Genomic DNA, 25,930 nt, shown 5'->3' with positions numbered 1-25,930 from the left:
TTTGAGAAATAAAAATTAATTTCATAGATGGTCATGAAAATTATGTAAATAGTCGTTTAGATTTAATAGGAAATAAAGCATTGAAATTTATATTTTTGTGATAAAAAAAAATGAAATGACAAAATCCCGTAGGTTTGGAAAATGGTGAAAAAAGGTGTTTTTGGAACATTTTTGGCTTTGAAATTAGGTTAAAAATACTTATACTATGTTATAAATTATGGAAATTGGTACCCGGGGGTTTTGACGCCTTCCGGACGCAACGGTGAAGTCGGATTTTCAGTTTGACAGTTTTAAGTTGTGTTTCTGGACAGATTATGTATGCTGTCCTGTTTTGTGTGTTTACCACGTTATAGTATGTGATGGATGTTCATGATGTGTGTGGTATTCTAGGTGTGGGTGTAATTGTATATGTGTGTTATGGATGATTTGAGGAAAATGTGTATGTGTGCTTATTTCCCGAATACGATTGAACCTTGTAGGAAGTCGATTCGTGACCGGGAATTGATTAAGACGCTTGTGAATTGGTTATCTTGCTTAAGGTATGTACACGCAGCGTGGTTCGCATTAGTCCGATGTATCATATAATAATGGTATACAAAAGTAAGGCATGGATATATAGTACGGATAATGTTATCTTTCGAATAAATAATTTTTATACATTGTTTTGATAAGCAGAGGTAGTATGACCTCACTAACCTTAAAGTGGACGTAGTATGACGTCAATTGGTGGAAATGAATTACTCGCGGTATATGGGGGCATTATGAGCCACCGCGGGGGTATGCATACTTAACCATAGGCACCGAAGTAAGGCGAGTGTCTATGGTAGAGACTTGCTTAGGGGTTAGCTCCCCCTAATGTATTGTCTCACTTATGGAGATTGGAGTGTACCGGCAGTATGGCTGGATAGTACAGCAGTATGGCTGACTAACCTTTATATGAAAATAATTATTCTTTATTAGCATGATCAAAGCGTACTTTTCTGCGAATTGACAGCTATTGAATTAAGTCTTTCTCTTGTTGTAATTAATTATTTGTTATGCGACGTTAGCTGACGTGTACTTTTGGTCTTAACGACCCTGCAATGATGTTGTTTCCTATCTGGGCAATGACTAGCAGTAAGTTAAGTTGCAGGTCTGGGGAGTGAGGATTGTCCCTTGGAGAAATAAACCGTTAGGATACAGAAGTCTTGATAAGAACTTCTAATAAAGTTTAAAGAATATTTGGTTTTATGAGGCGATTTTGTTCTCAAGTTGTAATAAGTTGATTTAATTTTTCGTTCTTATCCGCTGCTAAGAATTTCTTATATCTAGTAGTTCATAATAACACTAATAAAACTCGATTCGCAAGCTTCCCTTAATTTCAAATCCGTTTTTAACTGCCTTCTAACATCCTGGTTTGACTCGGACGATATACACTTGTTTTTAAAAGGTCATCTTCTCTTTTCGTACGATCCGAGTTATTCCGAGATGTTACAATTGGTATCAGAGCGGGAGTTTTATTTAGTGTTATTTATCTAAATTGATAGACTAACGCCAAAAAAAAAATGATGACGAGAGTAAAGGGGTAGACATTAAGGGGATATGATGTGTTTTACTTGGTGTCTTTAAGCATGATGTTATGGATAATTTTGTTGTGTGCTTGTTAGATATTTTGTTGATGAATTATGATATTATTTGAGCTTGGAAATTGATTGTTCCTTTGCTCTTTCTTTCATTCGTGAGTCATGGATTACGAGCATTTTTTTTTATCTGTCATGGATAAAGGAAAAAGACCTGCTGAAGGGGAAAGTAGTACCCTAGAAGAACCATGGAGAGCCTTAGTAAATGTACCGGTCTGGGCAGAGATAGAAACATTAAAAATTTGGGACAAGAAAGAAGGAGAGAGTGAGCTAGATTATAAGTGCAGGATGGAGATGATCTATAAAAAGTCTCAACAAGTTTATGAGGGAATAATAGCTGAGGGAATTGCTGAGTTGATTGAGAGAATTGCTCAATTGGAGCGAGAGTTTGATAGATGGGATAGAGGAATGGATGTTGTAGACAATGAGAGATGTAAGAATGCTGAGGCTAGTGGGGCAGCTGAGATTGTTGAGGAGGATGTTCCAATGGTCGACCCTAACTCAGTTCTGCAGATAGATTTTGATAAGGAGGATCCTGAGGAGGATCTAGGAGAAGATCCCGAGGAAGTCCCCGAAGAAGGTCTGGAGGAAAATACTTGGGGAAATTCCGAGGAGGAGGCTGAAGAATTTTATGAGGATAGTGCGGAAGGGGGATATAATGCTTATATGGAGGTAGAAGCAGCTGATAGGGAAGATAATATGAGCGAGAGTGATAGTGATATTACAATGTGGGAAGAAATATTACCCGAACCAGAAATTGTTGAGCTTTTAGATTCTGAGGAACAACTAAATATGAGTGACTCCCTACCCATAGAGACACCCACTGATTCTGATAGCACATCCAATGACGACTCCGGGGATGCTGATTTTGACCCTGACTTATATGAGGAAGATCGGGACCGTATGGATGCATCGCCTTTTACTATATGATCTTGCTTTTGATTGTAGTATTTATGCTTATGATTTTATATGAGTATTTTCATGCTAATAATGATGTATGGATATTCTGTCGAGAAGTTTCTTCTGTTTTGTTTTGACAATATGGTTACGAAGAACGGTGATTATTTGGGATTTTGTACCCAAGTATTTTGGAATTTAATAATATGTTATGGCAGAGTATGCGGGTTGAATTATAATATCATCTTAATTTTCTGTTTAATTATTTATAACCTCTTCTCATTAGCTAAATTTGTGAAGTTTGATATATTATGATATTGAAATTTTGTGAATATTGAGCATTAGTATAATTAATTAAAATATTTTTTTTTTATTTGGCGGAAGCTTAGGAGCCGATTAACAGGCTCAACTTTTTAATTCTACCAACTATTAGGATAGACTTCCTTATCTCTAAGAAGTTATATTAGCCTAAGTTTTGTTTAACCTCGATGATGGAAATAGAATATTTATATATATACCTTGTTTATTAAAATGCCGTATACCTTCCATCATGCCTCCATTCTTGAGAAAGAACGGAAATAGAGGTCACTCTGACCGTGTACTTCGGAACCTAGTGAAAGCCCTAGTTGGTACAAGAAACCCCAGACAGAAATCCTTGGAAGAGAGGGCTTCATCGATTAGTAAGAGAATAGCCCAGAGTAAGCCCTTTACTTATGATGGGAAAGGACAACCTTCTGCGCTGGAAAACTGGCTTCGAGAGTTTGACAAACTCTTTAGTGTAGTTCGATGTCCCGCGGAATTTATGGTCGACCAGGCTGCATTTTATCTAGTCGAAGATGATGACTACCGGTGGACACATAGTAAGGCGAGGCTGATAAAGGAGAATGATGGTGAATTAAGCTGGGAACGTTTTAAGGGAGCGTTAAGGATCAATTCTACCCCCCTCACGTGAGGACAGATAAGTCAAACGAGTTTTCTAGGTTTGAAATGGGGAATTTAACAGTGCATGCGTATTATCAGAAATTTACGGAATTTCTGAAGTTTTGCCCTGAGGACGTCCCGACTGAAACAAAGAAAATGCAACGCTTCGAATTGGGTTTATCGTACGAGATTCAAAAACACATTGAGATCGATAGGTACGATACTTAAGACCAGTTATATAAGAGGGCAGCCTAGATAGGAAATGTTATTAGGAAGGAGCAGGAGAAGTTGGCCCATAGTGGGGACAAAAGGAGGGAACCTATGTTCTAAAATGCAGAGAGCAAGAGTAATCATGCACAAAACCACTTTAAGAAACACAAAACCTATGGGGTTATCAAGAAAAAGTGTACTAGCCAGGACAGTCAAGTAAAGGTGGGAGAGGTTCGATATCTGCGGCCAGGGTACAGAAACCACTTAATGACCGCAATGGAAAGGAAAGAATTTATAACTGTAAGAGATGCCAGAAAAATCATCCATGGAGAGATTGTCGGGGAACATTAGTGGACTGTTCATACTGTGGTAAATCGTGTCATAGAATGTATGAGTGTTATGCTCGATTGGGACAACAAGAACCTCAAGGGGGGAATCACAGAGGTATTCCACAACAACGCTTCGGTAATGGTCGGAGTGGCAATGACACGGGAAATGGAAATCAAAACGGTGTTTGTTTTGGTAGAAACCCTGGGGGTGTCTCAAACCTTAGGTTTTAAAGAAATCATTTCGGAATTCAGCAACCTCAAGGGAATGCTAGGAATGAGAACCTTCCTGGACAAGAGGTAGTCAAGAAGGCGCACCCCAGTATTTCAAAATAATGGCAGACTATCAGCAGTTAACGCTAGGGAAGCAACACAAGTGTCCGATGTGGTCACAGGTACTTTTTGCATCAATTCAAAGTCTGATAAAGTTCTTTTTGATTCTGGTGCATCGTACTCGTTTATTTCTAAGTCTAGAATTAAAGACTTAGGATTGGAAAATCCCGAGAAAACATCTTTCTCAGTCGCTATTCCTTCCGGAGAGACCTTTCATTGTAGTATATTATTTCGTGGGGTGTCGGTCAATATAGGAAAGACAAAATCTCGAGTGATTTGTTTCTTTTGAAATGGAAGGTCTAGATGTAATCCTTGGGATGGATTGGTTGGGTAGATATAAGGCATTAATATATTGTGAGGGGCAATCTGTAACACTAAGCGGACCCCGAGGAGAGAAAGTTAAATATAGAAAGCTTCCCAAGGACCCAAGGTAAAAATCATATCGTCATTGAAGGTCAAGAAGTTAATCAAGCAAGGGCAACCGTGGTTTCTGTGTAGTATAAGTAAGGTGAAGGAGCGGGAGGTGCGACTTGAGAACATTCCGGTGGTCTGTGATTTTAAGGATGTTTTTCCAGAAGAACTTCCTGGTATGCCGCCAAGAAGGGACGTGGACTTTTCGATTGACTTAATCCCTGGGACAGGGCCAATTTCAAAAGCTCTTTACCGAATGGCCCAAACGGAGATGGAAGAATTGAAAGTCCAATTGGAGGAGTTGTTGGAGAAGGGTTATATAAGACCCAGTGTGTCGCCCTAAGGAGCCCCGGTGTTGTTTGTAAGGAAAAAGGACGGAACGATGCGTCTCTGCATTGATTACAGAGAACTTAATAAGGTCACTGTTAAGAATAAGTACCCATTACCACGGATCGATGATCTTTTTGATCAGTTACAAGGAGCAGGAGTCTTTTCCAAGATTGATCTACGGTCAGGGTATCATCAGTTACGTATTAAGGAGGAGGATATTAGTAAATCAGCTTTTAGAACCAGATATGGACACTTCGAATTCACCGTGATGCCTTTTGGGTTGACCAACGCACCGGCGGCGTTTATGGGATTGATGAATCGAGTTTTCAACGCGTATCTCGATAAATGTGTGGTGGTGTTCATTGATGATATCTTGGTGTATTCTAAGAGCCCAGAAGAACATCGAGAACATTTAAGGATAGTCTTGCAGATTCTGCGAAAGAATCAGTTGTATGCTAAGTTTTCGAAGTGTGAATTTTGGTTAGAGCAAGTGGCTTTTCTAGGTCACATTGTTTCTAAGGAAGGAATTTCCGTTGATCCAGCAAAAGTAGCAGCTGTTCGGGACTGGTCTACACCCCGAAATGTTACGGATATTCGAAGTTTCTTGGGTTTGACAAGGTACTATCGTCATTTTGTGAAGAATTTTTTTTTTTCGTGTCGCTCGTCTGCTAACATCCTTGATGAAGAAGGAGAAGAAGTTTGAATGGACCGAGGAGTGTGAGAAGGCATTTCAGTTGTTGAAGGAGATATTAACTACAGCTCCAGTGTTGACCTTACCTGATCCATCTTTGGAATATTCCGTTTACAGTGATGTTTCCAAACATGGATTAGGTTGTGTTTTAATGCAAGATAGGAAAGTAGTGGCGTATGCTTCGCATCAGCTGAAGACTCATGAGGTGAATTATCTAACACATGACTTGGAATTAGTGGTTGTGGTTTTTGCATTAAAAATCTGGCGTTATTATCTCTATGGTGTCAAATGTAAGATCTTCACGGACCATAAAAGTTTGCAATTTTTGTTCACTCAATCCGAGTTGAATTTGCGCCAACGACGTTGGTTAGAACTTATCAGTGATTATGACTTGGAGATTGCTTATCATGATGGTCGTGCGAATGTGGTCGCTGATGCTTTGAGCAGAAAATCGAGGCACTCAGTCTCAGCATTAATAACCTCTGAGGAATTGTGTAAGGAGTTTGAGAGAAAGAGCTTAGAGATAATCCAAGAAGGGGAGTTGGAAGCCAAGTTGAGTGCATTGTCCATTCAACTTACATATTTCGAAGAGATTATGTCTAAGCAACTAGAAGACCCCAAGTTCATTAAACTTCGGGAGCAGATGAGTGAAGGGAGAGCTGAAGGTTTTACAATTCATGAGGACGGTAGTCTTCGTTTTAAAGGACGGTGGTGTGTACCGGATGGGTGTGACTCTTTGAAGGAAAAATTATTGAACGAAGCCCATTATTCTAGATACTCGGTTCATCCTGGTGGAGATAAGATGTATCAAGATTTAAAATGCATGTTTTGGTGGTCAGGTATGAAAAAGAATATTGCAGATTTTGTTTCCAAGTGTTTAACGTGTCAAAAGGTTAAGAGTGAACATCGAAGACCAGCTGGGTTACTGCAACCTCTAGAAGTCCCGGTATGGAAGTGGGATGACATATCTATGGATTTCGTGTTAGGTTTGCCACGAAATAAGGCTGGTAATGATACTCTTTGGGTTATTGTGGATAGGCTTACTAAGTCGGCAAGGTTTATTCCAATGAATTGTAAGTGGGATATGGAACAACTTGCTTGTGCTTATATTAAGTACGTGATTCGCTATCATGGAATACCTCGTACTATTGTCTCCAATCGTGATACTCGATACTTGTCACATTTTTGGAAATCATTACAGCAGGCTTTGGGAACCACTCTTCTTCAGAGTACGTCCTTCCACCCAATGACCGATGGTCAGAAGGAACGCGTCAATCAAATACTGGAGGACATGTTGAGAGTGATAGCCATGGAATGGCAAGGTTCATGGGATGAACATTTGGATCTGGTAGAGTTCTCTTATAATAACAGTCACCAAGCTACGATTCAAATGGCTCCGTTTGAAGCACTTTATGGTTGTAAGTGCCGTAGTCCTGTATGCTGGGATGATTTTACTGAATCTGTCACCTTAGGACCTGATATGCTTGTTCAAATGACTGAATAAGTAAAGTTAATTCGCGAGAAAATGAAAGCAACCCAAGATAGACAAAGAATCGTACGCCGATCTCCGACGTCGGCCTGGTGAATTTGAAGTGGGTGACAAGGTTCTACTTCGTGTGTCTCCAATGAAAGGAGTAGTTTGCTTTGGTGCTCATGGAAAGTTAAGCCAACGTTTCATAGGTCCTTATGACATTGTGGAGAAAGTAGGGAAGTTAGCCTATCGGTTAACATTGCCTAATGCTCTGGGTAAAGTGCAAGACGTTTTTCACATTTCTCAGTAGAAACGTTACGTTGCATCTTCTTCTCATGTATTAGATCCAGAGCCATTAGAACTTGATGAGAGCCTAACCTATGAGGAACAGCCTGTCCGGATATTGGATAAGAAGGTCCGTAGTACTCGTCGGAGGGATGTCACCATGGTTAAAGTATTACGGTCCAATCACCGCTCACAAGAGGCAACCTGGGAGACGGAAGACTCCATGCGAGAGCAGTATCCTCACCTTTTCTCTCGGGTTAGTAAGTTACGGGGACGTAACTTCGTTAAGGGGGGTAGAAGGCGATAGGATTTTCGCGCGATTTATGTTTTGGGTTGATTTGTGTATGTGTGTATAGTGATTAAGTTCGTTTTACTTGTTTTGTGGTTATGTGTAATGATAAGTGTGGTTTTGGGGTCAAAACCTTTTTAAGGGGGGTAGTCTGTAACACCCCGATATTTTCCCGATATTTTCTTCCCGATATATTTAATAATTCACTAGTAATATTATTTCTATATATATATTTTATTTATTATTGGGCTTGGTCATGAGATTTGCAATCCTTTTTGGCAATTAGAATTATTTGGACCCAAACTTTTCCTTAACCCATCTTTTCTTTTAAAAAAAAAAAAGAAAATAGGAGGGACTCTTGGTGGAGCTTGTAACTCCCTTAGGGTAATGAAGGATCAAGGCATTAATCCCATATAATTAACCCTTCTTAATTCCTAAATTATTTTCATATTGACTTCCTTTCAAAATTCCTCCTAATTCACATTCCTAACTCCATCACACTTCATCATTTGGTGTTTTCCTTTACAATTGTAAGTGTAATTCTTAATCTATGTTGAATCTTAAGTTTTAATTTAAAATTCTATGATTATTATATGTTTTATCTTATAATTCATGTTTACTTTATGAATTTAAAATTTCATGTATGATTTTGGGATGTATTTTTCTATCTAAATTGATGAAGAATGTTTCTTTTTAGGGTTTTAGATATGTTTATATGTGTGTGAAGGATTTGTTTGATGGATGATTGTAAAGTATATATATATAAAAAAAATGGATGCTAATAGAAAAATGTATGTGGTGTTAGAAATTTATTTTATTGATTAATAGGAGGAATTTATAATGTTGTTAGAGAAATATATATAAATATATATGTGATGTGTGTGTGTGTACATTGTGTAAAAAGAATTAATTTTGAGAAATAAAAATTAATTTCATAGATGGTCATGAAAATTATGTAAATAGTCGTTTAGATTTAATAGGAAATAAAGCATTGAAATTTATATTTTTGTGATAAAAAAAAATGAAATGACAAAATCCCGTAGGTTTGGAAAATGGTGAAAAAAGGTGTTTTTGGAACATTTTTGGCTTTGAAATTAGGTTAAAAATACTTATACTATGTTATAAATTATGGAAATTGGTACCCGGGGGTTTTGACGCCTTCCGGACGCAACGGTGAAGTCGGATTTTCAGTTTGACAGTTTTAAGTTGTGTTTCTGGACAGATTATGTATGCTGTCCTGTTTTGTGTGTTTACCACGTTATAGTATGTGATGGATGTTCATGATGTGTGTGGTATTCTAGGTGTGGATGTAATTGTATATGTGTGTTATGGATGATTTGAGGAAAATGTGTATGTGTGCTTATTTCCCGAATACGATTGAACCTTGTAGGAAGTCGATTCGTGACCGGGAATTGATTAAGACGCTTGTGAATTGGTTATCTTGCTTAAGGTATGTACACGCAGCGTGGTTCGCATTAGTCCGATGTATCATATAATAATGGTATACAAAAGTAAGGCATGGATATATAGTACGGATAATGTTATCTTTCGAATAAATAATTTTTATACATTGTTTTGATAAGCAGAGGTAGTATGACCTCACTAACCTTAAAGTGGACGTAGTATGACGTCAATTGGTGGAAATGAATTACTCGCGGTATATGGGGGCATTATGAGCCACCGCGGGGGTATGCATACTTAACCATAGGCACCGAAGTAAGGCGAGTGTCTATGGTAGAGACTTGCTTAGGGGTTAGCTCCCCCTAATGTATTGTCTCACTTATGGAGATTGGAGTGTACCGGCAGTATGGCTGGATAGTACAGCAGTATGGCTGACTAACCTTTATATGAAAATAATTATTCTTTATTAGCATGATCAAAGCGTACTTTTCTGCGAATTGACAGCTATTGAATTAAGTCTTTCTCTTGTTGTAATTAATTATTTGTTATGCGACGTTAGCTGACGTGTACTTTTGGTCTTAACGACCCTGCAATGATGTTGTTTCCTATCTGGGCAATGACTAGCAGTAAGTTAAGTTGCAGGTCTGGGGAGTGAGGATTGTCCCTTGGAGAAATAAACCGTTAGGATACAGAAGTCTTGATAAGAACTTCTAATAAAGTTTAAAGAATATTTGGTTTTATGAGGCGATTTTGTTCTCAAGTTGTAATAAGTTGATTTAATTTTTCGTTCTTATCCGCTGCTAAGAATTTCTTATATCTAGTAGTTCATAATAACACTAATAAAACTCGATTCGCAAGCTTCCCTTAATTTCAAATCCGTTTTTAACTGCCTTCTAACATCCTGGTTTGACTCGGACGATATACACTTGTTTTTAAAAGGTCATCTTCTCTTTTCGTACGATCCGAGTTATTCCGAGATGTTACACAACTATACTCGGTGATGCGCTCCCAAAGGTTGTCAAGTAATGTCAAATATAGGAGCTGTACTTGGTTACTTGTTTTATCAGCAAATAAGACAGCTCCTATCAAATATAAGAGGTACGCCTTGGCGTACCTCGAAATGGTGCCCTCATCAGCACCTTCGGGGAGATGTGAGAAGGTCTGAACCAACCATGTACACCACAAACCACTCCCCCTAATGACTTCCGCTGGAGGGCGTTCTCCCAAGATGCGGTGAACCATGTTACGCCAGCTTGATAGCTGGCGTCCGGCGGTAGACACGGCACGTCCCTCGATGGGAAGCCGTGTTAGTAAGGCTACATCAAGCAGTGTGATGGTAGCCCTAAGTCTCCACGAACAGCCCCGCTTACACTTCAAGGTAAGGACAATTTGGTTTCAGGTCTCCGTTCTATACTCCATATTTCTACGAATATGATACACTCTAATAGCTTCCAACAATGCTTCCTTACTATCAAGCATCATACCCTTCTCCATCCCCTTCTTCGGTGTAAGTGGTATCACAAGCCCACGTCCTCCAAGAGTTGTCCTCCATGTACTCATCTAGAGGTGGACATAGGGCATAAGGTGTAGGAGGAATGATTGTAGGAATGTTGCCTAGGGTCATGTTATTTGCTAGCGCATCCTCATCGACATCCACATCATCCTTAGAAGGATCGTCAATGAGCTCATTACTCTCATTTTCATCATCCCAAGGTCCCATCTCATCACTTTCTCCTAAGTTAATCATTGAATCAATTAGAACTTGATTCGGAGGGGGTTGAGAAAGAGTACAAGATGCGGAAGGAACAAAAGAATTTTGAGTTTGTTGAGTTGATATAGGCATAGGGGTAAGAGTAGGATTAGAAGCAACTACACCCCCTAAGGGTACTTCTTCTACATAACTCCAAAGAGGGAATTTGGGTGGACATTGAATGCTCCCACATAGCATCTATAGCCTCATCATCCTCAACAGGATAGGCTAGCAATTCTCCACTCATGTCATATTTAAAGCTTATATTTACGGTACTTCTAGTGGGGTCCAATCCAATCTTAGAACATATAAAACGTTTAAACTGATTCGAATCCATGTTCGAGTTGCATGCAAACAATCTACGTCTTCCCCCAACATAATGAACTTTGCCACTACTTTCTCGAATAGAACCATTCAAAAAACATACTATAATGACGCGAAATGATGTCATTTCTACATGAATACAAACAAAATCAACATCATCATCAACTTCATGCCCATACAAGTACATTATATTCATTTGATTATAATTTTTTTGGTCTATAAATTAATAAAGTCCATAATGTAACTAAGTTCACACATATATAATGCACATAAAATTCAACTAATAAATCAATCAATAACAACATCAAAATTTCTAATAATATATAATGTACATAAAATTCACATAACAAATCAATTAATAAGTTCATAAATGATAGTTCCAATGACAACATCAAAATTTCTAATAATATACATTGTACATCCAATTCAACTAATTTAATATGCTCATCAACAACAATGCTTCAAAAAACAACATAAAGCTATGAAAACTATTAAACATTACCTTGAACATTTATGGATGATTAAGAAGAGTATTGATTTTACAACTAGTAACCTACATTTGAGAAAATAACCAAACTTCATCAAAACCCTAAAAACGATATATATACTTAAAAAAATGCATAAAAGTTTACCTTTGTGTAAGCTAGAGTATTTGAGACTAAATTCGAAGTGCCAAATTAAAAGAGAAATGTAAGAATTGATGGATTAAAGCTAGTCTAATAATGGTTTTTGTAAGGAGAATGTCGAGTTCTTTAAGATAGGGTTTTGAAATTGGAGAAAATGGCAACGAAGGGAGCTGCTGCTGTGTATTTGTGGTCAATGTTGTTCGAGGTCAAACAAAAATCAACACTTGTTTGCAGTTACTAACTGTGAACAATTGCTTTGGTTTTTCCACCTGTTCGCAGTTAGTAACTGTGAACAACCCCAAACCACAGGTTTAGGAATTACACGCTTATTTTTAGAAATAAGTTGAAACTTATCTCATTTCGTGTATTTTTTTGATAATTTATCTTATTCATTTCAATTTTTCACCAAACACGACTCATTCCTCTCTCTAGACCCATTTAATGCCTTAACATGTCCTAGATCCGACCAATTACACAAACCAAAATTAGTTTTAAATTCGTTCCTACTATTTCTATATTTATTTTGACTCGATTAAGACTTATATACAACATATAACTCATTTTAATACTATTGAAACCTAAAAAAAATATGTTTGAATAATTGAATCAAGACTTATTTAGGATCCTAGATCCGTCAGACTCGACTAGTCTGCATTTGGGTAAAAAAATTTCAGACTTGAAAGAATCTGATCTGAGTATGTATCCATAAAAAATTAATGCGTCTGAGTCCGAGTTTAATTGGATCCGCCAAAACTCAAGCCATAACCATCGCTAGACAAACACATTGACCATAATTACTTGAATTCAAAATTAAGTTGGTCGAATGATGGCCTGTATTTTCAATGTTAAAATTTTTCCAAATTGGTTCAACACTAGATTCAATTTAATTTATCCAGTAGCTCAGTCTTTCTCCAAATTGGCAGCAGTTAATTCACTTAAGAATATCAGATGTCAGATTATACAACGACCCAGACGAATAGAAGTCCAAATGATCAAAATATTACAAATAACCATAAATTAGTACAAAGAAAAGTAGCCGAATAGGATGAGAAACATGTATCAATGATATATTGATAACCATTTAACAAGAAATGTTGGCAAAAATTGTCAGAATAAAATCAGCAATTGAGAGATAGAACGAAGAATAGAAGGAAATTGTTGAGGACTCCCAAAGAGTTTGACCAGAAGGAATTTGCAACATCATAATCAAACGGATTTCGGGAAAGATATCTCGAGTCGAGTTAATTTTTAATTTTTTTTTGTATATGTAAATATCTCGACAATCAAATTTGATTCTTATAAGCGGGTTATTTCGTGTGTAGTCAAGTCTACACGATTTTGGTTAAACGTATCAATTCGGACAACTCTTGTACAAAAACGTAAAATTTTATTGGTTTCATTCATAATATACAGTATATTCGCACCTCATAACAAGAAATACGATGATACATTTTGTAGAACGTATTAGAAAGAATGCAATAAACATTGACCTAGAAATCGAGTATACAGGACTCCAAATGAAAAGCTGAATCGAAACATAATCACAATCCACGTGTTTACAAAGACAATGCCAACTTCTTCCTGCATATAGAAAACAACAAAAATGGCAGATAAGTGGTAGCAGTTTAGAATGATAAAGAAATTAGCTAATCGGGGACACGAACATGTTTTTCGGTTAATTCAGAAGAAGATTCAAGTGCCGAATGTTGTTCAAACTATTTCACTCACATTTTCCAGTGTAAATACTGATCAACAGTAAGTAGTTTTGGACCTCCAAACCAGTTGATTAAGAATATGTCTTGTATTTCTAGTTTGAAGACCTGGAAATTGTGGTCCTTGGGCCAACCTGTTGGAACATAAAATGTGTGTTAACTGGACAAAAAAGGATTACAGTTTCATTTCATGGAAAAGAAAGCCGTTAAAGTTGAACCGGACTTATTGTCAATGCCAGTATATAATCGGGGAAAATACGATGTGCACACACTTCATAAGTTAAGAAGATACCATTCTAAAGCCATATGGTTTTGGGATGATATCTCCTTGGCTTATGGAGTGCGTGCGTCACGTGTTTCCCTGATAATATACTAGCATTCACAATAAGTCCAGCCTAATTTAGCATGACATATTTATCAAAAGCGTTCTTGTATCATTTAAGGTTATTAATGTAAGAAGTGACTCTACCTTCCATCTCAGGATGTTTTGCGAACAAGACAGACCTTGCAAATTCTGCTGCTTTTGAGTTCATGTCGACCAGTATTAACTGAAACACCAAAAGCAGTACAACGGATTTTTATTAATAGCTCTTTTGAGTTTGGATATGCATCCTAATTCAATAGATTCTATCTCAGAAGTGTAAAAGATGCGAAACATTGAAAGACACCAAAAACTCAACAATGGGTGCAGGGGGAACTATATAGCTATGTATCTAGGGATACTCAGATGTCAGACCCGTATTCTGGTGGATTATTTGAATCCATGTGTATTCTTTTTTTTTATTTCGGAGTAGGCTTGAAAATCTCTACAGACAGCGGAGAAGAGGGAATTAATCCTTCGTCACAAGAATAAAAAAGAAATACTCAACCGCTGGGCTAACCCATAGGACATAGGCCATAATAATTCTCAATCCCTGTGCACTAATAATGAAGTTGTATCTGTTACTTGGGGGCTATCATTATTAATAGTGAATAAGAATATTCCTCTTGATTTCTGCATTGAAACTCAGCAATTTAACATTTCAATTAGCATGAATAGGGAAACACTTTGGCCCAGCGTTACACGAAACATACCATTCAGTATTAAAAATGAGAAATATCAACTTAGATAACAAAATTTGATCCAATAGAAGCTAAGATTGAGCCATGATATTGTTCAAATACGTTGATCTTAAGTAGCAAATATAATCATAATTCTAATCTTAAATCAAAAGTCAATCATAATACTACATTAATAAAAGAGAAGTTTTTTTCATCTTGATGCAAAGGAGAAATGTTAAATTAGTGTTCTGAATCGCGTTTCATACCGTATTGGTATGAATGGTTAGAAACATAGTACAAGACAAAAATTCGTGTTTTGCGCTTCAACGCTTCATTTGAGTTGGAGAACTAATAGAGGAGATTTTACAATTGCATGATTGCATCTCAAGCTGTGTTTAAGACTAACGGAAAAATGCCATAATTGGCTGCTAAGCTGAAGAGTTTAGAGTAAATAAGTAATAAGTAATAAACAAGAGAAGTTTTAGGATGTTTGGAAAAAATGAATATAGAACGACGTCAATAGTTTCCAAAGAACTTGATGAACAACTTTGCAGGATTTTTGTTAATATTAAGCCTAATTTTCTACTCCACACTAATAAATCCACCAAACCAAGCAAAACATCTACAAGACGTATTAATCTAAACATGAACTTCTGAAGATAAAATATACCTTTCCAGTTAGTGTAATTTTTGCACAAGTGGGATTCTCAGGATCCGTTTTCCCACAAGTCCCAATTGGGTACTCACTGATTGTCAACGAAGATCTTTGGTCAATCAGGGCATTTGCCGCAGTCGGATCAAGGGTTGTCAGGTAGAAATATGGAATACCAACACCTTTACCTGGTAGCCCATCACTAAACGAAACCACATTCCTACATGCAGGCACATCATACAATTGTTTTAGAAGAACAATTCACATATCAAGCATCACAAAGTTTGCGTGGCTTGAAATTTAGTAATAAAATGATAGGCCTCCAAACATTAGAATGTGTTAAATTGATCGATTTGTTGCCGGTCAAGCATCAACAACGTACAATATCAACATAGCAACATATGAGAATCATGGATTGGCCAAGTGGTTTCCCTTTCACGGTTTCACCCTTGTGAAAGATTCAATTCTCACCGCCTACACGAGGGTTTAATTTCGCCTTCCCCTTCCCCTTGCCTATAGGAAATCTCCCTAGCCTTGCCCTCGATCAAAAATAAAGTAAAAAATAGCAACATATACTATTTTCTAAACCCTAAACATGCTACTTTCCCAAAATTAAAATGGAAAGAAAAGCAAATTGATTGTATGTTAACCACCGACAACTTGACATCAAAACCTGCAGAACGTATACATGAGCCAATTCATAAAGTCACGTAGACAGATCACCGTTTATTAATAAGAGTAGAGAGCCAATGCATACGAGAAGAACTCAAAGACACAAAATACCATCATAAACTCTTTGGCAAGAAGGCTCTTGCTAAGTCATCTAAGATAAGATTAGCTCATCCAAGAGTAAAACAAGGACACTGACCCTTGAAAAATTGTCAGAGTGCTAAACAAACAACAATGGTTTTCTCTTATCGGGAAATTGCAAGCTCATTAAGTTGAACCTGATAATTACAACTAACTTGAAGCCTACAACTATATGATGAACATTTCTAACAACAAGAAAAGAGAGAAGAGCATGAGTATAAGTATGAAAAGAAAGTATACCCGAAAGGTGCGCCTCCTAAATCTGCAGCAATGGTGCTGCAAAAACGTGAAAGAAAAATGTCAGCTCATCCCCAACTGGCAGCATACACTTCACTTCACATAAAGAACATATATACAATAACAAGTTTGACAACTGTTACTCCTATCAAGTTTCACATATAGTTGGAAGTTGAAGAACATTTAAAGGTAACAAAAATGGTTAGATATACCAAATTAATCTAGACCTTCAGTGTGATGAATTAAAAATTACAGTTTAACTACCCAAATTCACTCATTCTATTGGAAATATCCTGAAATGCCCTTCATTAACCCTAATCAAAATCAAAATATTTGACTCAATTCTTTCATACTAAACAAAATTTGGTAAAAAAAAAGTTGTTTTTCTGCAAGGTTTGCACAGCAACAGTACAAGAAGCAAATGATGACACAATTGAACATGGGAAACATACACTGTTAAATTAGGCCGGACTTATTGTGAATGCCAGTATATTAACGGGAAGACACAAGTGCACACACTTCCTAAGCTAAGGAGATATATACCATCCCAAAACCATATGGCTATGGGAAGAATGTCTCTAATAGCTTATAAAGTGTGCACACCATTTTTAATTTATCGATGTGGGATAACTCATCCCAACACCCCCTCACATGCGAACCCCCGTCAAGTTCGCATGTGGGAGTAATCAATTAGGGTAGGAACGCCATTCTTTTCGAACCTACCATTTTTAATTTGTTGATTGAACCATTGGCTCTGATACCATGTCAAGGAACCAACTCAACCAAAAGCTTAAGCTTATGGTTGAGGCCCCAGGATATGTTATATACTCTAACATACACAATACCAAGAAAGCTTGATTGAACAATAAAAGCAACAAAATGGGCTGATACAAATTTCCAGCATCACCCACCAACTAAAATTATTCAATTTTATAGAAAGTCAATGAAGAAACCCCAATATGAAATAATCAATTTCACTTATATAACCACGGAATGAATCAAACAAACCCAAAAAAAATAGGTTCAAAAGCAGTCAATTTACAATCAGAAAACATACAAATTTGTCCTCAATTAACCAAGAATATAAAGCATAACTTCAAAAAAGAAATCCAATAATAGAGATGGAGTAAGGAAGAAAGTGAAATACTTGAGGACTCCCCAAGAATTCTGGGAAACCAACCAACGAGCATAAGCTGCAGCATCATTGGGGTTTGGTTTGGAGAGAGATAGCAAACGCCCTTTAACACTACTACACTGCAAATGTAATACCATCAACAAGACCAACACGAAATATGATGGGATTGAGCTTGATTTGAAGAAGATGAGCGATTTTTCTATCATTTTTTGATCAAGAGATTTCTGATGATAGAATAGGATAAAGGTGCTGGCTGAAAGCTGAACATAATAAACACTACAGACTACAGTCTTTAATAAACTCAAATTAAGCCTAACGTATATTTTATTGATAAAATAAATATTGAGAAAATTTTAAATGGATATTTATTTATATTTTTGAAAGCTATAAATTTTAACTTCTGAAAATAACTTGTATTATTAAATGTTAGACTGTTAATATACTGAACAATAATATTTTTTTAAACTAGTGTAAATATTATTATCTTATTGAATCACTAACAACTACTTAAATTGTTATGTTAAACATGCATACCACTTTTAAAAACATAATACATATTAGATAATTAACAAATTGACTATCAAATGGGTAAAAGAATTTTAATTCCTACTTTGAATTACTATTTTGATATTCAAACAACACTAATTCAATTCATCCTTCATATTGATTAATTGAGTTACTTTAAAGATTTGATATTTTAATTTGTAATGTTTTGAATACTACTTCATGCATTTTCTTCTAGGAGGAAATGCATAAAATGTATTTTGCACTATGACAAAATGCACATATTGTGTGTTTTCACTAAAAACAAAAAGCATATTTTGTAAGTTTTGCCCATTTTTCTCAACACTACTACATTAATCAATTTTTTTAGTTTTGTGTATAAATATTTACAAAAATCCATTTGTGTGCCTTTACATAAAAGATGCGTTGATAGTGTTGGAAGAATTGCTAAAATCTAAAATCTAAAATCTAAAGAATTGCTAAATAAATAGCCGATCTCCTGAAAGATCGTTTTTCTGAGATATGAAGATTAATGCCTATTTATTGTATATTTAATGTCTACTCACAGTGTCTTTAATGCCTACTTAAATCATCCTTATTGTATACTTAACGTAACCTTGATGCTACTTACAATATTCTCAATGTCTACTTAGAGTGTCCTTAACTGTCTATTTATAACATCCTTAATGCCTACTTATTTCATCCTTGATGCCTACTTATTTTATCATTAATGCCTACTTATATCATCCTTAATGCCTACTTATATCATCCTTAATGCATACTTATTATATCCTTAATGTATACTAATATTTTTCTTAATGTATACGGAGTAACTTACTTTACATTTTGCTATATAGGTCAATCGAATTATACATGATTTCTCAAAATAGTTGTAAAATAAAAAAATATCGGATAATCAAACAAATAACGAAAAATAAAAAATGGGTTGGAAATTTGGAATAGTAAGCGGCGACTAGCGACAGTAACAGCCACCACGCCAGGACTTTCCAACACTTCTGTACTCTCTAAACCGCTACCTCTTGTTGAATGTTGACCGACTTTCTTCAACAATTTTGTCATCTGTCTTCCATCAATCTATCCTCCATCAATTCTTACAAATCTTCCCAAACCAAATCAGCAATCAACACAAAAATTATCCAAAACAATGGGACTTTTTTCAATGTCCTTCGCCGGCGGCAGTTTCATACTGATCGGAGCATGGGAATCTCTAATCTCTTCATCTTCATCTTCATCTTCATCATCAATGAAAAAGCCTCAACATTTCTCAGTAATTACCTTAATTTCCACTTTTTCCCTCTCTCTTTTATTCATCGTCGACTCTCTTTACTCCCTTTTTAACGCAATATCCTCAAACGACAAAGTCGGTTCATCTTTACAACTTCAGGTACTTGCAATTTCCTCCCTTTTCCTTCTCTTTTCATGTCTTGGTCTCCTTAATTTTTTCTCAAAAACACAATCTTTTCCTTACCCTTTACTTAATTTGATTCTTTTGTTTTCTTTCCTTGAAGAATTCCTTTTATTTCACCTCCATTTAAAAGATCCCAATGGTATTGAGAATCGTTATTATGATTTAATGCTTGTGCCCATTTTAATTTGTGTTATTTCAACCATAGTTGAATTGTTTTCTCCCTCAGAAAATAGTGGGTATTCCAAATTAGGACGCGGGTTAGGGTTAATATTGAAGGGAACTTGGTTTTTGCAAATGGGGTTTTCATTTTTTACGGATTTGATTGCTCATAATTGTGAATTGAAGTATAAAAGTAGAGGGAATTTCACAATTAAGTGTAAAGGTCATATGGATACTCACCGGGGTGGTGCAATTGCTGTGTTGTTGTTTAATTGTCATCTTGCTTTTCTTGTTGCTTTGATTTGTGGGCTTTTTGGTGTTTTTGGAAGGAGATTTGTCGATTACTCGAAATATCAGCCTCTTGGTGGGGAGGTGAAAAGAAGGGGGGAGAGTGAAGCAAGCTTTGTTTTGGATTCAGACTCAGATGATTGTGGAAATGATGAGATTAAGCAAGACGATATTCGTGCCATTGAGAGAAAGGAAAATGGTGTTGTGGAGATGACTGTTAATGGTTATGGTTCACATTCGGTGAACTAGCCGATCCTTGTAGTAGTATGATTGAGAGAATTGATGCATTTCTTGATTGGACTCGAATGATGAAGAATTTTACAAAGAAAAGGCAAATTGCGAATGCGAGTGAATGAGATTCAACTAAGAGGATTCAAGTTAATTTAAGGAATGTGGATGTTTTTAGAAATTTGTATTTAACTATGAGTGTAGGAAAGCATTAATATTTGTTCTTACTCGGGGTTCTAGTGCTTTTGAGTGATCAATTGTGTTGTTTGTATACTGGTACAATGTATTATGCTAAATTTTGCTAATGGATTAATACCTTCTTTATCCATGAGGCAAATTCTTGTTTTAATGTGTATATTTATTCAATCAATTGATGATTGTATGTTATTTTCGATTCTCCATATGATTTTGATTTATGAATTGTGTTGATATGGTGAAATATGGATCTGCAATTGCAATGATGTTTATTGTTATTGTTCTTGCATGATTAAGAATGATTATAGGGATTATTTTTCTCTGCTATTGACTGTATAGACACAACTCTATCTTTAATTAGCTTGCGCTTCGTTTGATTTCCCTTTCTGTAGCGTGAACCAGTCTGTCATCTTGTTTAAGTCTTGTGCATCAACCGCTTTGTTTACGACTAACACCGGGTAACAAATGTTTCATTTTCATGCATCTTCGGGTTCTCAAAATGCCATAGATTCGGCTATTCTTGTTAAGAACAATTATGGTCAGTATTTTCCTATGTCGTCGTAGCTGTTTGGGAAATGGGAAGACTGCTCTGTTTTCGTATTACTGCATAAAATTGTTGTACTTGCTACGATAAATCGACACCGAGGATCTTGACACTGAGCAGTGTACTTAGAGTCTTGTAATTTCATGCTTTCATATCTGCTCATAATGACATTGCTTTTGTTATTAGTTTCATCATATTTGCTGCAAATTTACCCCATAGATATAGTGCAAACACAGGGCCATGTTACAGTATCGCGACCGTTGTATAAGCTTTTTGAATTCGCGACTGAACTTTAAGTTTCGCGACCGTGACCGAAACCGTATTTTGCACTATAGCATAAATTAATAAACTATAACTTTATACATCATTTTCATTAACCAAGTCACTCCTACTCTTGTGAAATCTACACAATACAATGTACACTAGTAAACTCACTGTACTTAACATAGCTAGTAGCCAATAGTACTTATCTAGCCTTGCTTTAGACATATCATCAGAGAACCAACTTTGCTTTCCTCCTCTAGTAGTGATCGCCTCAATTACCGTTATCATTAGGGCACTGAGAAAACTGCCTACGCCAAACACGCTAGTATACAAGGCGATTCCCATAGTCCTCATTTTTACGGGGACTTCACTGTAGAAGAATTCTTGCATTCCCACAACCGTAAAGATGTCTGATATTCCGAGTAATATGTATTGTGGTAGCAACCAACAGATAGTCATGTTTGGATTCTTGAGCCTCTTTTCTTCTACCAAAGCTGCAATCACCATGGCGATGATGGAGAGGACCATTCCAACTCCCATTCTTTGTAGGACTGTTATGCCCCGCTCATTCCTTGTGAAGAATTGCGCGCATGGAATGAGAATCTTGTCGTACAATGGCATTAGGATGATAATTGAGACAGTAATGGCAGCTTGGAGAGTCGCAGGTGGGACCTTGAACTTGGGTCCTATATTTCGTTTCATTGTCACGCCTTGCTTGGTGAAGAATGTAGCTGGTTGTTGGAAAATAACAGCAAACAGCAGCAACATGGTCCATATAGGTAAGAGCCTCAGTGTTATCTTAACATTGTCAGAAAAGCATATGCCTTTACTAGGTCTCTCACTAACTTCTTTGCTTTTTACTAGCTTCTGATTTGAGTGTTGATTTTCCTGCAACCTTTAAGATAGAGAAAATGTCATTAGTTGAAAGGAGAAATGAAGAATGCTAATAGCTAAATAGTGACTTGCAGTTTATGTTATTCATTATCATCATCTTTGCAAGTATATTCTGCTTATAGAAACTATGATCAGTAGGGTCTGAGGAGGTTTGGACAATGGCAGACCATACTTTTATCAAAAGAGACAAGGAGGCTTTAGCTAGTTTGACAATTGTAGTTTATTTTATTTTATTTGGTCAATTTTTGTGACAATTGTGCTCTTGAAACACTAGCTACTCTTGTGAAAGATTCTCTCTCGGTGAGATGACCTTAAAACAAGGAGCCCTATGCTAATAATTGCATCAGTTGGGCTATTTAACCTATGTTTAGAGAACATCTCACGGGTGCGATCAAGTGTCTCACACAACAATTTGTGTAGAGCACAAAGAAGAAACCTTACTCTAACTCAGGAACATCAACTTTACGATTCGATTCCCCAATGCCGCCACAGTTGAACACCTTTGATATTGCAACTTTCAGACCATAAGCCATACTCTTGAACGGCACAGGATCGTCTGCGTCGTGATCACCGGAGAAATTGAAGGCATAGCATCTAGTACCGCAAGTAAATAAGATGATAGATGCGATCATAACAATAGTAGGAACCGCAAACCCAAGAGACCAACCAAAAGTGTCTTGAATGTAGGACATTAGAGAGACTCCCAAGAGGCTACCACTGCACACACCAAAGTACCACCAAGTGAAGAAAAGGGTTCTTTTACTGGATTTCTTAAGGTCTGTTTGGTTAGAAGGCAAGTCTTCTTCCTCTCCAAGTTGATCTGCCCCAAAGGCTTGTAAGGAAGGGTTGTATCCTCCTTGGCCAAATGATATTAAACAGAGTGACCAAAACATGAAGGCAGTAGAAACTTTCTTGTTTACTGGCCATGCCCATTCAAATGTTGTTGATGTTAATGCTGCAAGTCCCTTTACAATAGAATAGGGTTCCAAGGAGTAAAATCAGTTATGTGGAAAATTATACTTCAAATTGAAAATCATTTGGCGTAGCTTTTTAAGTAGCATTTCGTGATTTCGTTTGAGTCAAAGCAATACTAATTATGGTAAAATTGAGTCAAAACACTTGAACACTTATACAGTTCTACTAATGAAAAATAACAATCCAACATTGTTTTGTAGTTGCTTTTAGTTTTTGATTTTGTTTTAGAAATGCTGACATCATTAATTTTGACATATTTTTTGCAAAAAATATTACAATGACAATTTAGAAAAAACTATATTTGTCAATATGTTACGTGATATATATTTGAAAATTTTATTCTTTTAGGTTGCGTAGTATTTTGATTGTTTGCATTTCTTTATACTCTCTTTGTAGGGGTATAGGTAAGCAGTACTCCAAATGACTATGCGCTATTAAATCTATTTTAAGTGGATTTTCCGAAGGTAAACAAAATTATATATATATATATATATATATATATATATATATATATATATATATATATATATATATATATATATAAATATGAACATTTGATGGGCATGAATCATGATTGAGTGAAAAAGGATTTGAAGAAAGTAAGTACTTATGACAATCAATAGTAAGTATAGATCAAAGAATATTGACCGACAAAAAAAATTATACTCATTTTAAATTAAGAATCTGAAATTATTATTAACATAATATAATTTTTACATGACAGAATATATAACATATATTAAAATTTCAATTATTAATTTACAAATTTAGTGATTTAATTTTTTTGACATAATAACTCAAGTTCTTATCTCACATTCCTACAAGTGAAATATTTATTGTAATAATTAGGATTAGTTCAAGTAGAATGAAGAATAAAAAGGATATAATTAATAAGTTAAAAAAAGGGTAAATGAAAGAGAAAAAGAAGACTTACTAGAATATAGAAGAAAGCAGATGCCAAAATAGTGGAATAGTGATCCCACAGAGAATCAGCAAGAGGAGCAACCAAGAGTGGCATAATAGAAGTAAAACCACACCATGTATTAACAGTTTTAGCAGCAGTTGAGTTGGTCATCTTAATAATATCAGTAAGATAAGTTACTAAATTTGATGCCACTCCTTTGAATGCAAATCTTTCCATACCAGCAATCACTGCCAATTGCCAAACATGTAAGGCGTAAGCATACTTTTTTTTTTTATTATTATTATTTCTATTTTTTATAAAAAATATTTATTACATTCTTGTGCCAAAATTAAATAGTAGGATCACTTCAAAATCTTAGATAGTAGGACTTTTAAGAAGTTGGTAATCAACAATAAATAAATAATCGTGTGTCTTATAAATTTGCAATATTTATTATAAAATACTCTAATGTTAAAAAAAATGTAGCAAATTCAATGGAATAAAGTAATGTATACTTAAGTTTTTACCTTAAATCAAACAACCAGAAAGCTTTTCTATTTCTCTCTATTTTTAATAGATTTTATATATTATGTTAATATTTGCAAATCCATAATTTTCAATTTTTTGTAAAGATATGCCTTCTTTATTTACGTTGTATTACTATTAATAGTAACAGTAAGTTCTTAATAATAATAATAATAATAATAATAATAATAAATCTAGCTAACAAAGGCCTTTGGAGTGTTTGTTAATTAGAATATAAATTAATTCAATTAAATTATAAATTAAAATATATTTTAAACTTTGAATCATATAAGCATTAGTTATATAATTTAATATAGCATAAAATTTAGAATTTATCACCACCTTTTGCGCAAAATATATTATATTATTTTTATTATTTATTTTGTTTTCTAATTTACTTTTTCAAACATATTAATATTCTTGTTGATGAACGCCTATGGACTTTCATCAGCTTTTGCTATCAAATTATTTATCTCGATAATGTAGACCTTTAGGGCGTTTTCTAAAAAGGTATAAATTTATTTTAAATAGTAAATTAAAAAATATTTTAAATTTCAAATTATATAAATAGTAATTTTATTGTCTGAAATAAAATTAAATTTGCAATTCATTATTAAATTACACATCAAAATATATTACTAAAATATTATTTTATATTTTATTTCATAATTTACTCTTTAACTTATTATTCTTGTTAACGAAACCCTCAAAGACATTTACATAACGATGATAATAATAATGATAATAATAATAATAATAATAATAATAATAATATAATAATATATTATTATTATTATTATTATTATTATTATTATTTTATTTGAAGCAAAAAAAAAAAAAAATTCTAGTGCACCAAACTAAGACGAGTACAAACACTAAACGAAGAGAAGTCACACCCCCTTAAAGGTGCATTAATATGAAGAAGACCCCCACCTTCTAGGAAAGGTTGAGTCAAGTTCATATTATTATTATTATTATTATTATTATTTTATCATAATAATTTTAATAATAAACGTATAGACTTCTAGTTGCTAGGAATAAATTGGCATATACTATATAATGGTAGAGAAGAGTACATACCTATAAGCAAGAAGCAAGGCTTGTTGAGGCCTTTAGCACGTTGTCCTGCCATGGAGATTTGAGAGAAGAATATTTAAGAGGTAGGTTAATTAATATAAATATAATTATGCAATTACCAAAGCTTCCAATTAATAGCCCATAGAATTATCAAGAAGCCTCTTATTGGGTAAAGCATTATCATGAATTCACCATGATCTCCCTTAATCTTTCTTGTATTTCATGAAAGCAAAGATGACTCTTTTTTAATAGCAAAGTTCCCATTTTATATGTGTTTAGGCACTATACCCATTATTGGTCAAAAATTATTGTAAAGTTTTTTTTCCACAATGTTTAGTGGGAGTACATAGACTATCACTAAGTTCTTCATTTTTGCAAAATTTCCTTTTTTTTTTCCACTTCTAGTTGAACGTGATTCTTTTGAGAAAAAAAATGTTTTTAGGAGTAACAATAATCAATAGATATTTTTGAAA

At 35.1% G+C, this 25,930-nt stretch overlaps 3 protein-coding genes across 3 annotated transcripts; 1 reads left to right on the top strand and 2 right to left on the bottom strand.

The window, feature by feature from the left end:
- Positions 1 to 13,125: 13,125 nt before the first annotated feature.
- LOC130813002 (uncharacterized) lies at positions 13,126 to 17,755 on the bottom strand. Its single transcript, XM_057678674.1, has 6 exons — positions 17,484 to 17,755; positions 16,340 to 16,375; positions 15,308 to 15,509; positions 14,066 to 14,144; positions 13,613 to 13,730; positions 13,126 to 13,465 (listed from the first exon to the last, which is right to left on the bottom strand). Exons 1-6 carry the CDS (start codon positions 17,675 to 17,677, stop codon positions 13,441 to 13,443), a joined length of 654 nt encoding a protein of 217 aa, XP_057534657.1. The 5' UTR covers positions 17,678 to 17,755; the 3' UTR covers positions 13,126 to 13,440.
- A 1,109-nt stretch (positions 17,756 to 18,864) lies between these two features.
- LOC130813001 (uncharacterized) lies at positions 18,865 to 20,449 on the top strand. The gene has a single exon (XM_057678673.1). It carries the CDS (start codon positions 19,141 to 19,143, stop codon positions 20,098 to 20,100), a length of 960 nt encoding a protein of 319 aa, XP_057534656.1. The 5' UTR covers positions 18,865 to 19,140; the 3' UTR covers positions 20,101 to 20,449.
- A 491-nt stretch (positions 20,450 to 20,940) lies between these two features.
- Positions 20,941 to 25,716, bottom strand: LOC130813000 (protein NRT1/ PTR FAMILY 5.8-like). Its single transcript, XM_057678672.1, has 4 exons — positions 25,461 to 25,716; positions 23,886 to 24,103; positions 22,418 to 22,941; positions 20,941 to 21,977 (listed from the first exon to the last, which is right to left on the bottom strand). The coding sequence occupies exons 1-4, from the start codon at positions 25,510 to 25,512 to the stop codon at positions 21,176 to 21,178; spliced, it is 1,596 nt and encodes a 531-aa protein (XP_057534655.1). The 5' UTR covers positions 25,513 to 25,716; the 3' UTR covers positions 20,941 to 21,175.
- Between the last annotated feature and the right edge of the window lie 214 nt (positions 25,717 to 25,930).

Source organism: Amaranthus tricolor, chromosome 5 (assembly GCF_026212465.1).
Source record: "Amaranthus tricolor cultivar Red isolate AtriRed21 chromosome 5, ASM2621246v1, whole genome shotgun sequence".
NCBI lineage: Eukaryota > Viridiplantae > Streptophyta > Magnoliopsida > Caryophyllales > Amaranthaceae > Amaranthus > Amaranthus tricolor.
The sequence above is the reverse complement of the archived record's forward strand: the minus strand, read 5'-3'. Positions and strand labels throughout refer to the sequence as shown.